General features: G+C 46.1%; 1 protein-coding gene across 1 annotated transcript in view; it reads right to left on the reverse strand.

Annotated features, from left to right (window-relative positions):
- LOC139563665 (tandem C2 domains nuclear protein-like) overlaps positions 1 to 7727 on the reverse strand; it is a 40404-nt gene extending 32677 nt beyond the window's left edge. Inside the window, exons 1-5 of the mRNA XM_071382518.1 lie at positions 7314 to 7727; positions 6845 to 7042; positions 6462 to 6608; positions 2780 to 2856; positions 1412 to 1493 (exon numbers count right to left, since the gene is read on the reverse strand). Coding sequence (XP_071238619.1) covers positions 1412 to 1493; positions 2780 to 2856; positions 6462 to 6608; positions 6845 to 7042; positions 7314 to 7383 — 574 coding nt within the window. The 5' untranslated portion in view covers positions 7384 to 7727. The remainder of the gene's footprint in view (positions 1 to 1411; positions 1494 to 2779; positions 2857 to 6461; positions 6609 to 6844; positions 7043 to 7313) is intronic.
- Positions 7728 to 14210: the final 6483 nt, after the last annotated feature.

Raw genomic sequence — 14210 nt, forward strand, 5'->3', positions numbered from 1 at the left:
AGATCAATGGAAAACACCAACAGAGACATGTCAGATCAATGGAAAACACCAACAGAGACATGTCAGATCAATGGAAAACACCAACAGAGACATGTCAGATCAATGGAAAACACCAACAGAGACATGTCAGATCAATGGAAAACACCAACAGAGACGTGTCAGATCAATGGAAAACACCAACAGAGACATGTCAGATCAATGGAAAACACCAACAGACACATGTCAGATCAATGGAAAACACCAACAGACACATGTCAGATCAATGGAAAACACCAACAGAGACATGTCGGATCAATGGAAAACACCAACAGAGACATGTCGGATCAATGGAAAACACCAACAGAGACATGTCGGATCAATGGAAAACACCAACAGAGACATGTCGGATCAATGGAAAACACCAACAGAGACATGTCGGATCAATGGAAAACACCAACAGAGACATGTCGGATCAATGGAAAACACCAACAGAGACATGTCGGATCAATGGAAAACATCAACAGAGACATGTCGGATCAATGGAAAACATCAACAGAGACATGTCGGATCAATGGAAAACACCAACAGAGACATGTCAGATCAATGGAAAACACCAACAGAGACATGTCAGATCAATGGAAAACATCAACAGAGACATGTCAGATCAATGGAAAACACCAACAGAGACATGTCGGATCAATGGAAAACATCAACAGAGACATGTCGGATCAATGGAAAACACCAACAGAGACATGTCGGATCAATGGAAAACACCAACAGAGAGACATGTCAGATCAATGGAAAACACCAACAGAGACATGTCGGATCAATGGAAAACACCAACAGAGACATGTCAGATCAATGGAAAACACCAACAGAGACATGTCAGATCAATGGAAAACACCAACAGAGACATGTCAGATCAATGGAAAACACCAACAGAGACATGTCAGATCAATGGAAAACACCAACAGAGACATGTCAGATCAATGGAAAACACCAACAGAGACATGTCGGATCAATGGAAAACACCAACAGAGACATGTCAGATCAATGGAAAACATCAACAGAGACATGTCAGATCAATGGAAAACAAGCAATTGAACATTACTGTTCATTTGGATATCCATCTGCATTTGTGCATTGTGAAATTCTTGATGTACATTGTGTGTGTGTGTGTGTGTGTGTGTGTGTGTGTGTGTGTGTGTGTGTGTGTGTGTGTGTGTGTGTGTGTGTGTGTGTGTGTGTGTGTGTGTGTGTGTGTGTGTGTGTGTGTGTGTGTGTGTGTGTCCTAAATAAAAAAATAAATACATTCTGACAAAGTCTGTTAGGAAGTGAATTGTTGTCTTTGTTCTGTAGTCAGGGTTTAGTGTTTCCTTTATATTGGTTACCAAGGCTACGACAGGGGTGTGTGTGTGTGTGTAATGGTTACCAAGGCTATGGCTGTTCTCCAGGGAGTCCCTCTGGGAGGACGACGCACTGCTGCTCTGGACACTGGACACACTGTCGTAACGCTACAATGGGACAAAACAAACACACACACACACACACACACACACACACACACACACACACACACACACACACACACACACACACACACACACACACACACACACACACACACACACACACACACACACACACACACACACACGTTAGGCACTGGACACACTGTCATATTAAACACAGAGACAACCTAGCGTGACATCAAGACATGAAATCAACAGGACATGAACAGGATGCTCAAACAGACTGTGTATTATTATCTCTGCATGAATACATTACACAGCAACAGCTAACAGATAGACTTCCCTGATATTACACTACATAGCAACAGCTCAGTAGTTGGACTTCCCTGATATTACACTACACAGCAACAGCTAACAGATAGACATCCCCTGATATTACATTACACAGCAACAGCTAACAGATAGACTTCCCTGATATTACACTACACAGCAACAGCTAACAGATAGACTTCCCTGATATTACATTTCACATTAACAGCTCAGTAGTTGGACTTCCCTGATAAGGCATGAGAGCAACTAACAATACAGCACATTAAGCATCAAATCACAAAGTTCTGGCCCAGGTCCAACCAGGTACAGGAAGTGTTCCAAATGACCCCCTATGTCCTTTATAGTGAACTCCTGTTGATCAGGGCCCACAGGTCACTACGTAGGGAATAGGGAGCAATTTAGGATGCAAGCCTAATATCAGTACACTGTGAAACACTGTGAAACACGTACTGAAACTGAAGTTTATCACGTTATTTATCACGAGGTTCTGTACGATAGATTGTAATGTTTATCGTGGTTTAATGGGCGAGACATGAGACCATAACAAATTCACTGTCAATATACACCTGGTAACCAACGGATTGTTGATGACTGGTGGCGATTACGATACAATACAATACCCTGTATATTACTAATACAGCCAAGAGGACCCCACCCAGACCAGCCCTAACCAAACCCTACATATTATTGTGATTGATTACCACTTCATTCAACACAATCAACAGAGCTTTGCGCCGTCTTTTTAGAGGCTGAGAGGTGAGTGACGGTCGATGAAAACCACGAAGGTGGCCCCGGTGACGCACAACGACTTTACAGCGGAGGACAGAAAAAGGGTATGGCAGCTCATTGGTGGATTTTAGGCTTGGCAGCTCATCGGTGGATTTTAGGCTTGGCAGCTCATAGGTGGATTTTAGGCTTGGCTTACACAGGCATCATACTGAATGTGTCAGAGGTATACAATACAGGTGTTTGGTTATTACATCAACATCCTCACTCACCTGTATGTGGCTGGGAGGGTTGGAGTTGGACAAGTCAAACATGGATTTGCTCAGATTCCCAGTCTTTATATTCCCACCTGAAAGCCAAGCAAACCTTATTAAGCAAAGATACTTTTATCCCAATGTGAAAGCTAAGCAAACAGTTACTAAGACACAGGAAAATCTCAGTATTTGCAATATGAGGATGGGAGTGATAAATGGGAGACTTTTTTCTTTCTGATTTTACAGTACACACCTGATCCAGAGGTCCTGGTCTCTCCTCACATATAAACCAATACGAGGAGAGATTTTTCTTATCCGTGACATTACAGTACACTAGGGGTCAGGGGTGAAATACAGTACACTAGGGGTCAGGGGTGAAATACAGTACACTAGGGGTCAGGGTGATATTACAGTACACTAGGGGTCAGGGGTGATATTACAGTACACTAGGGGTCAGGGGTGGTATTACAGTACACTAGGGGTCAGGGGTGAAATACAGTACACTAGGGGTCAGGGGTGATATTACAGTACACTAGGGGTCAGGGTGACATTACAGTACACTAGGGGTCAGGGTGATATTACAGTACACTAGGGGTTAGGGGTGATATTACAGTACACTAGGGGTTAGGGTGATATTACAGTACACTAGGGGTCAGGGGTGGTATTACAGTACACTAGGGGTCAGGGGTGATATTACAGTACACTAGGGGTCAGGGGTGATATTACAGTACACTAGGGGTCAGGGGTGATATTACAGTACACTAGGGGTCAGGGTGATATTACAGTACACTAGGGGTCAGGGTGATATTACAGTACACTAGGGGTTAGGGTGATATTACAGTACACTAGGGGTCAGGGGTGATATTACAGTACACTAGGGGTCAGGGGTGGTATTACAGTACACTAGGGGTCAGGGGTGAAATACAGTACACTAGGGGTTAGGGGTGAAATACAGTACACTAGGGGTTAGGGGTGAAATACAGTACACTAGGGGTCAGGGGTGAAATACAGTACACTAGGGGTTAGGGGTGATATTACAGTACACTAGGGGTCAGGGGTGATATTACAGTACACTAGGGGTCAGGGGTGAAATACAGTACACTAGGGGTTAGGGGTGAAATACAGTACACTAGGGGTCAGGGGTGATATTACAGTACACTAGGGGTCAGGGGTGAAAACAGTACACTAGGGGTCAGGGGTGACATTACAGTACACTAGGGGTTAGGGGTGAAATACAGTACACTAGGGGTCAGGGGTGAAATACAGTACACTAGGGGTCAGGGGTGAAATACAGTACACTAGGGGTCAGGGGTGATATTACAGTACACTAGGGGTCAGGGTGATATTACAGTACACTAGGGGTTAGGGGTGAAATACAGTACACTAGGGGTCAGGGGTGAAATACAGTACACTAGGGGTCAGGGGTGACATTACAGTACACTAGGGGTCAGGGGTGAAATACAGTACACTAGGGGTTAGGGGTGAAATACAGTACACTAGGGGTCAGGGGTGAAATACAGTACACTAGGGGTTAGGGGTGATATTACAGTACACTAGGGGTCAGGGGTGATATTACAGTACACTAGGGGTCAGGGGTGAAATACAGTACACTAGGGGTTAGGGGTGAAATACAGTACACTAGGGGTCAGGGGTGATATTACAGTACACTAGGGGTCAGGGGTGAAATACAGTACACTAGGGGTCAGGGGTGAAATACAGTACACTAGGGGTTAGGGGTGAAATACAGTACACTAGGGGTCAGGGGTGAAATACAGTACACTAGGGGTCAGGGGTGAAATACAGTACACTAGGGGTTAGGGGTGAAATACAGTACACTAGGGGTCAGGGGTGAAATACAGTACACTAGGGGTCAGGGGTGAAATACAGTACACTAGGGGTCAGGGGTGATATTACAGTACACTAGGGGTCAGGGTGATATTACAGTACACTAGGGGTTAGGGGTGAAATACAGTACACTAGGGGTCAGGGGTGAAATACAGTACACTAGGGGTCAGGGGTGACATTACAGTACACTAGGGGTCAGGGGTGAAATACAGTACACTAGGGGTTAGGGGTGAAATACAGTACACTAGGGGTCAGGGGTGAAATACAGTACACTAGGGGTTAGGGGTGATATTACAGTACACTAGGGGTCAGGGGTGATATTACAGTACACTAGGGGTCAGGGGTGAAATACAGTACACTAGGGGTTAGGGGTGAAATACAGTACACTAGGGGTCAGGGGTGATATTACAGTACACTAGGGGTCAGGGGTGAAATACAGTACACTAGGGGTCAGGGGTGACATTACAGTACACTAGGGGTTAGGGGTGAAATACAGTACACTAGGGGTCAGGGGTGAAATACAGTACACTAGGGGTCAGGGGTGAAATACAGTACACTAGGGGTCAGGGGTGATATTACAGTACACTAGGGGTCAGGGTGATATTACAGTACACTAGGGGTTAGGGGTGAAATACAGTACACTAGGGGTCAGGGGTGAAATACAGTACACTAGGGGTCAGGGGTGATATTACAGTACACTAGGGGTTAGGGGTGAAATACAGTACACTAGGGGTCAGGGGTGAAATACAGTACACTAGGGGTCAGGGGTGAAATACAGTACACTAGGGGTCAGGGTGATATTACAGTACACTAGGGGTCAGGGTGATATTACAGTACACTAGGGGTTAGGGGTGATATTACAGTACACTAGGGGTCAGGGTGATATTACAGTACACTAGGGGTCAGGGGTGATATTACAGTACACTAGGGGTCAGGGGTGACATTACAGTACACTAGGGGTCAGGGGTGAAATACAGTACACTAGGGGTTAGGGGTGAAATACAGTACACTAGGGGTCAGGGGTGATATTACAGTACACTAGGGGTCAGGGGTGATATTACAGTACACTAGGGGTCAGGGGTGAAATACAGTACACTAGGGGTCAGGGGTGATATTACAGTACACTAGGGGTCAGGGGTGAAATACAGTACACTAGGGGTCAGGGGTGAAATACAGTACACTAGGGGTCAGGGGTGATATTACAGTACACTAGGGGTCAGGGGTGAAATACAGTACAGGGTTAGGGTGATATTATAGTACAGGGTTAGGAGTCAAGGTGATATTACAGGTCAGGGTTAGGGTGATATTACAGTACAGGGTTAGGGGTCAAGGTGATATTACAGGTCAGGGTTAGGGGTCAGGAGTGACATTGCAGTGCACTAGGGGTTAGGGGTCAGGGTGATATTACAGTACAGGGTTAGGGGTCAGGGTGATATTACAGTACAGGGTTAGGGTGATATTACAGTACAGGGTCAGGGTGATATTAGAGTTCAGTGTCAGGGTGATATTACAGTACAGGGTCAGGGGTCAGGGTGATATTACAGTACAGGGTCAGGGTGATATTACAGTACAGGGTCAGGGTGATATTACAGTACAGGGTCAGGGTGATATTACAGTACAGGGTCAGGGTGATATTACAGTACAGGGTCAGGGTGATATTACAGTACAGGGTCAGGGTGATATTACAGTACAGGGTCAGGGGTCAGGGGTCAGGGTGATATTACAGTACAGTGTTGGTCAGGGGTCAGGGGTCAGGGTGATATTACAGTACAGGGTCAGGGGTCAGGGGTCAGGGTGATATTACAGTACAGTGTTGGTCAGGGGTCAGGGGTCAGGGTGATATTACAGTACACACCTGATTCTGAGCCCCGGAGACTCTTTTTCAGATTGCTGTGTCGTGTTGTTCCGGGAGACATGTTGGGGGAGGAGTCGGGGTTATAGACTATGTGACTGGCCCCTGACAGCTCCGCCTTCCTCTCTGCATAGGTGCTCCTAGCTGAACCTGGGGTACATAGAGGTTAGAGGTCACAGGTCAGAGGTTACCTAACACATCACCTAAACCTGGGATACACAGAGAGAGGTTATTGCCATAATCAATACAGTATGTACATTATGATATTAGCAATAAAACATGAATCGATATACATTTTCGCTCTGAGAAAAGCCCAGACAATGGTGGTTGTAAAAAATGTCCAAATGTGTGACAGTAAAGACACTGATTGATTGATTGATACATACCGTGTAGCCCTGGTGTCTGGTAGCCGAGGTAACGTGATCCGCGTGGTTGGATGTAGGACGGTTTGAACGTGGGGAGGACAAAGGGGATCTCTTTTCCATCCGGGGGGAGTTTAGAGAGGAGATAGTCCTCTGATACCCCTACACCCTTCCTGGGGACACCTGAGATCGCTCTGGCAGGGGGCATCTTCATTGTAATCACTACAAAGTAGAATAAACCATTTTTATTCCCCCCCCCCCAGAGGGGACTTCAGTGTACTAAGTAGTGGACATCCCATCACATCTGATATGATAAGGCTTTACAATACGGTACTACATTTAAAAAAAGGGGGGAAATAACACAACGGATAGATTATAAATCAATATATTTTCTTTAATAAGCATTTGATAGATGGGTGATATAATATAAACCCAGGAGTAATCCAATAGCTTTAGGCTATATTTATTTATATGTATAAAATTAACAATTTACCTTGCTGTTCGATCTCAGCGTTTTTGCCTAGGAAGGTTTTGCAGCAGTTCTTGATGCATTCCATTGCCATGCCGTAATAGGGTCGTAATCAGAGTACACAACAGAATAAACAGCAGCACTAAGCCAACTGTATACCGCTTGAAATTCAAATAACTGACTGCGATTATCTTTCTGACGACAGAATAGTTCAGGAAATCAATTGACAGGAGTCAGCTATATCTTCTGATACAAAGAGATACATATCTAGAATAAGATTTCTAGACATTTCAGAAATTATTTTTTTTATCTCACAATAACCACATGAACCAAACTAAAACAATTTATAAAAAACCTGCTAAGCAGATATTCCCGATCCCAGGAAGACGCGCAACTTTCTTTCACAACTTCTCTACAGAACAGCTGGAATAGAGGGCATTCTCCCAGACTGTCCTCCTTCTTAACTTCCACTGGAACCACAGACACGTTTTAGGTCCTAGTGCCCGTCGGCTTTAGGGGCTGGTTGGTTCTGTTGACCTGCTTCCCCTCTCTCCGGTAATGCCCTTCAACGAGACATTCTCAGATTAACAAGCTTTCTTCTCCAAAAACAAAGTTAATAATAAAACAAGTAGGAGACTCAATTGCTTCCTTAATAAAGATAAAGAATGGTATAGTATATTCATGTGATCTCCATGTTATAATCTATTCATGTGATCTCCTTATGTTATAATCTATTAATGTGATCTCCTTATGTTATAATATATTCATGTGATCTCCATATGAGCATGTATTACCCTGATCAGAAGTATTCTCATTTGACCTTCCAGTTTTGGCCACTATTGGCTTTTGTTGCTAATCCCCAAAATACGGAACACCATTACATAAGAAGAATAACTTTGACATGGCATTGTTATATAAGAATAATAACTTTGACATGGCGTTGTTATATAAGAAGAATAACGTTTTATTTGACAGACCAGGTTCACTTACAGGTTGTTATTGGAGAGGACTGACCAGGTTGTTATTGGAGAGGACTGACCAGGTTCACTTACAGGTTGTAATTGGAGAGGACTGACCATGTTCACTTACAGGTTGTAATTGGAGAGGACTGACCAGGTTCACTTACAGGTTGTAATTGGAGAGGACTGACCATGTTCACTTACAGGTTGTTACTGGAGAGGACTGACCAGGTTCACTTACAGGTTGTTACTGGAGAGGACTTGACCAGGTTGTTATTGGAGAGGACTGACCAGGTTCACTTACAGGTTGTTATTGGAGAGGACTGACCAGGTTGTTATTGGAGAGGACTGACCAGGTTCACTTACAGGTTGTTACTGGAGAGGACTGACCAGGTTCACTTACAGGTTGTTACTGGAGAGGACTTGACCAGGTTGTTATTGGAGAGGACTTGACCAGGTTGTTATTGGAGAGGACTTGACCAGGTTGATACTGGAGAGGACTGACCAGGTTCACTTACAGGTTGTTATTGGAGAGGACTGACCAGGTTGTTATTGGAGAGAACTTGACCAGGTTGATACTGGAGAGGACTGACCAGGTTCACTTACAGGTTGTTATTGGAGAGGACTGACCAGGTTCACTTACAGGTTGTAATTGGAGAGGACTGACCAGGTTCACTTACAGGTTGTTACTGGAGAGGACTGACCAGGTTCACTTACAGGTTGTTACTGGAGAGGACTTGACCAGGTTGTTATTGGAGAGGACTGACCAGGTTCACTTACAGGTTGTTACTGGAGAGGACTTGACCAGGTTGATACTGGAGAGGACTGACCAGGTTCACTTACAGGTTGTTATTGGAGAGGACTGACCAGGTTGTTATTGGAGAGGACTTGACCAGGTTGATACTGGAGAGGACTGACCAGGTTCACTTACAGGTTGTTATTGGAGAGGACTGACCAGGTTCACTTACAGGTTGTAATTGGAGAGGACTGACCAGGTTCACTTACAGGTTGTTACTGGAGAGGACTGACCAGGTTCACTTACAGGTTGTAATTGGAGAGGACTGACCAGGTTCACTTACAGGTTGTTATTGCAGAGGACTGTAATTGGAGAGGACTGACCAGGTTCACTTACAGGTTGTTACTGGAGAGGACTTGACCAGGTTGATACTGGAGAGGACTGACCAGGTTCACTTACAGGTTGTTATTGGAGAGGACTGACCAGGTTGTTATTGGAGAGGACTTGACCAGGTTGATACTGGAGAGGACTGACCAGGTTCACTTACAGGTTGTTATTGGAGAGGACTGACCAGGTTCACTTACAGGTTGTAATTGGAGAGGACTGACCAGGTTCACTTACAGGTTGTTACTGGAGAGGACTGACCAGGTTCACTTACAGGTTGTAATTGGAGAGGACTGACCAGGTTCACTTACAGGTTGTTATTGCAGAGGACTGACCAGGTTCACTTACAGGTTGTTACTGGAGAGGACTTGACCAGGTTGTTATTGGAGAGGACTGACCAGGTTCACTTACAGGTTGTTATTGGAGAGGACTGACCAGGTTCACTTACAGGTTGATACTGGAGAGGACTGACCAGGTTCACTTACAGGTTGTTATTGGAGAGGACTGACCAGGTTGATACTGGAGAGGACTTGACCAGGTTGTTATTGGAGAGGACTGACCAGGTTGTTATTGGAGAGGACTGACCAGGTTCACTTACAGGTTGTTATTGGAGAGGACTGACCAGGTTCACTTACAGGTTGTTATTGGAGAGGACTTGACCAGGTTCACTTACAGGTTGATACTGGAGAGGACTGACCAGGTTCACTTACAGGTTGTTATTGGAGAGGACTGACCAGGTTGATACTGGAGAGGACTTGACCAGGTTGTTATTGGAGAGGACTGACCAGGTTGTTATTGGAGAGGACTTGACCAGGTTGATACTGGAGAGGACTGACCAGGTTCACTTACAGGTTGTTATTGGAGAGGACTGACCAGGTTCACTTACAGGTTGTTATTGGAGAGGACTGACCAGGTTGTTACTGGAGAGGACTTGACCAGGTTGATACTGGAGAGGACTGACCAGGTTGTTATTGGAGAGGACTTGACCAGGTTGTTACTGGAGAGGACTGACCAGGTTGTTATTGGAGAGGACTGACCATTTTGTTACTGGAGAGGACTGACCAGGTTGATATTGGAGAGGACTGACCAGGTTGATACTGTGGAGGACTGAACAGGTTGTTATTGGAGAGGACTGACCAGGTTGATACTGGAGAGGACTGACCATGTTGTTACTGGAGAGGACTGACCAGGTTTTTACTGGAGAGGACTGACCAGGTTGTTATTGGAGAGGACTGACCAGGTTGATACTGGAGAGGACTGACCAGGTTGTTACTGGAGAGGACTGACCAGGTTGATACTGGAGAGGACTTGACCAGGTTGTTATTGGAGAGGACTGACCAGGTTGTTACTGGAGAGGACTGACCAGGTTGTTATTGGAGAGGACTGACCAGGTTGATACTGGAGAGGACTGACCAGGTTGTTATTGGAGAGGACTGACCAGGTTGATACTGGAGAGGACTGACCAGGTTGATACTGGAGAGGACTTGACCAGGTTAACTTACAGGTTGATACTGGAGAGGACTGACCAGGTTGATACTGGAGAGGACTGACCAGGTTGTTACTGGAGAGGACTTGACCAGGTTAACTTACAGGTTGATACTGGAGAGGACTTGACCAGGTTGTTACTGGAGAGGACTGACCAGGTTGATACTGGAGAGGACTGACCAGGTTGTTACTGGAGAGGACTGACCAGGTTGTTATTGGAGAGGACTGACCAGGTTGTTATTGGAGAGGACTGACCAGGTTGTTATTGGAGAGGACTGACCAGGTTGTTATTGGAGAGGACTGACCAGGTTGTTATTGGAGAAGGACTGACCAGGTTGTTACTGAAGAGGACTTGACCAGGTTGTTATTGGAGAGGACTGACCAGGTTGTTACTGGAGAGGACTGACCAGGTTGATACTGGAGAGGACTGACCAGGTTGTTACTGGAGAGGACTGACCAGGTTGTTACTGGAGAGGACTGACCAGGTTGATACTGGAGAGGACTGACCAGGTTCACTTACAGGTTGTTATTGGAGAGGACTGACCAGGTTCACTTACAGGTTGTAATTGGAGAGGACTGACCAGGTTGTTACTGGAGAGGACTTGACCAGGTTGTTACTGGAGAGGACTGACCAGGTTGCTATTGGAGAGGACTTGACCAGGTTGTTACTGGAGAGGACTTGACCAGGTTGTTATTGGAGAGGACTGACCAGGTTCACTTACAGGTTGTTACTGGAGAGGACTTGACCAGGTTGATATTGGAGAGGACTGACCAGGTTGATACTGTGGAGGACTGAACAGGTTGTTATTGGAGAGGACTGACCAGGTTGATATTGGAGAGGACTTGACCAGGTTGATACTGGAGAGGACTGACCAGGTTTCACTGGGGGACTGACAGGTTGTTATTGGAGAGGACTGACCAGGTTCACTTACAGGTTGTAATTGGAGAGGACTGACCAGGTTCACTTACAGGTTGTTACTGGAGAGGACTGACCAGGTTCACTTACAGGTTGTAATTGGAGAGGACTGACCAGGTTCACTTACTGGAGAGGTACTGACCGAGGATTGTATACTGGAGAGGACTGACCAGGTTCACTTACAGGTTGTTACTGGAGAGGACTTGACCAGGTTGATACTGGAGAGGACTGACCAGGTTGCACTTACAGGTTGTTATTGGAGAGGACTGACCAGGTTGTTATTGGAGAGGACTTGACCAGGTTGATACTGGAGAGGACTGACCAGGTTCACTTACAGGTTGTTATTGGAGAGGACTGACCAGGTTCACTTACAGGTTGTAATTGGAGAGGACTGACCAGGTTCACTTACAGGTTGTTACTGGAGAGGACTGACCAGGTTCACTTACAGGTTGTTATTGGAGAGGACTGACCAGGTTCACTTACAGGTTGTTATTGGAGAGGACTGACCAGGTTGTCACTTGACAGGTTGTTACTGGAGAGGACTTGACCAGGTTGTTATTGGAGAGGACTGACCAGGTTCACTTACAGGTTGTTATTGGAGAGGACTGACCAGGTTCACTTACAGGTTGATACTGGAGAGGACTGACCAGGTTCACTTACAGGTTGTTATTGGAGAGGACTGACCAGGTTGATACTGGAGAGGACTTGACCAGGTTGTTATTGGAGAGGACTGACCAGGTTGTTATTGGAGAGGACTGACCAGGTTCACTTACAGGTTGTTATTGGAGAGGACTGACCAGGTTCACTTACAGGTTGTTATTGGAGAGGACTTGACCAGGTTGTTACTGGAGAGGACTTGACCAGGTTGATACTGGAGAGGACTGACCAGGTTCACTTACAGGTTGTTATTGGAGAGGACTTGACCAGGTTGTTACTGGAGAGGACTTGACCAGGTTGTTATTGGAGAGGACTGACCATTTTGTTACTGGAGAGGACTTGACCAGGTTGATACTGGAGAGGACTGACCAGGTTGATACTGTGGAGGACTGAACAGGTTGTTATTGGAGAGGACTGACCAGGTTGATACTGGAGAGGACTTGACCATGTTGTTACTGGAGAGGACTGACCAGGTTTTTACTGGAGAGGACTGACCAGGTTGTTATTGGAGAGGACTGACCAGGTTGACACTGGAGAGGACTGACCAGGTTGTTACTGGAGAGGACTGACCAGGTTGATACTGGAGAGGACTTGACCAGGTTGATACTGGAGAGGACTGACCAGGTTGTTATTGGAGAGGACTTGACCAGGTTGTTACTGGAGAGGACTGACCAGGTTGTTATTGGAGAGGACTGACCAGGTTGTTACTGGAGAGGACTGACCAGGTTGATATTGGAGAGGACTGACCAGGTTGATACTGGAGAGGACTTGACCAGGTTAACTTACAGGTTGATACTGGAGAGGACTGACCAGGTTGATACTGGAGAGGACTGACCAGGTTGTTACTGGAGAGGACTTGACCAGGTTAACTTACAGGTTGATACTGGAGAGGACTTGACCAGGTTGTTACTGGAGAGGACTGACCAGGTTGATACTGGAGAGGACTGACCAGGTTGATACTGGAGAGGACTGACCAGGTTGTTATTGGCGAGGACTGACCAGGTTGATACTGGAGAGGACTGACCAGGTTGTTATTGGAGAGGACTGACCAGGTTGTTATTGGAGAGGACTGACCAGGTTGTTACTGGAGAGGACTGACCAGGTTGTTATTGGAGAGGACTGACCAGGTTGTTATTGGAGAGGACTGACCAGGTTGTTATTGGAGAGGACTGACCAGGTTGATACTGGAGAGGACTGACCAGGTTGTTATTGGAGAGGACTGACCAGGTTGTTACTGGAGAGGACTTGACCAGGTTGTTATTGGAGAGGACTGACCAGGTTGTTACTGGAGAGGACTGACCAGGTTGATACTGGAGAGGACTGACCAGGTTGTTACTGGAGAGGACTGACCAGGTTGATACTGGAGAGGACTGACCAGGTTGTTATTGGAGAGGACTGACCCGGTTGATACTGGAGAGGACTGACCAGGTTGTTACTGGAGAGGACTGACCAGGTTGTTACTGGAGAGGACTGACCAGGTTGATACTGGAGAGGACTGACCAGGTTGTTACTGGAGAGAACTGACCAGGTTGTTACTGGGAGAGGACTGACCAGGTTGATACTGGAGAGGACTGACCAGGTTGTTACTGGAGAGGACTGACCAGGTTGTTATTGGAGAGGACTGACCAGGTTGTTACTGGAGAGGACTGACCAGGTTCACTTACAGGTTGATACTGGAGAGGACTGACCAGGTTGTTACTGGAGAGGACTGACCAGGTTGTTATTGGAGAGGACTGACCAGGTTGATACTGGAGAGGACTGACCAGGTTGTTATTGGAGAGGAC

The sequence above is a fragment of the Salvelinus alpinus genome, chromosome 34 (genome assembly GCF_045679555.1).
Source record: "Salvelinus alpinus chromosome 34, SLU_Salpinus.1, whole genome shotgun sequence".
Classification (NCBI taxonomy): domain Eukaryota; kingdom Metazoa; phylum Chordata; class Actinopteri; order Salmoniformes; family Salmonidae; genus Salvelinus; species Salvelinus alpinus.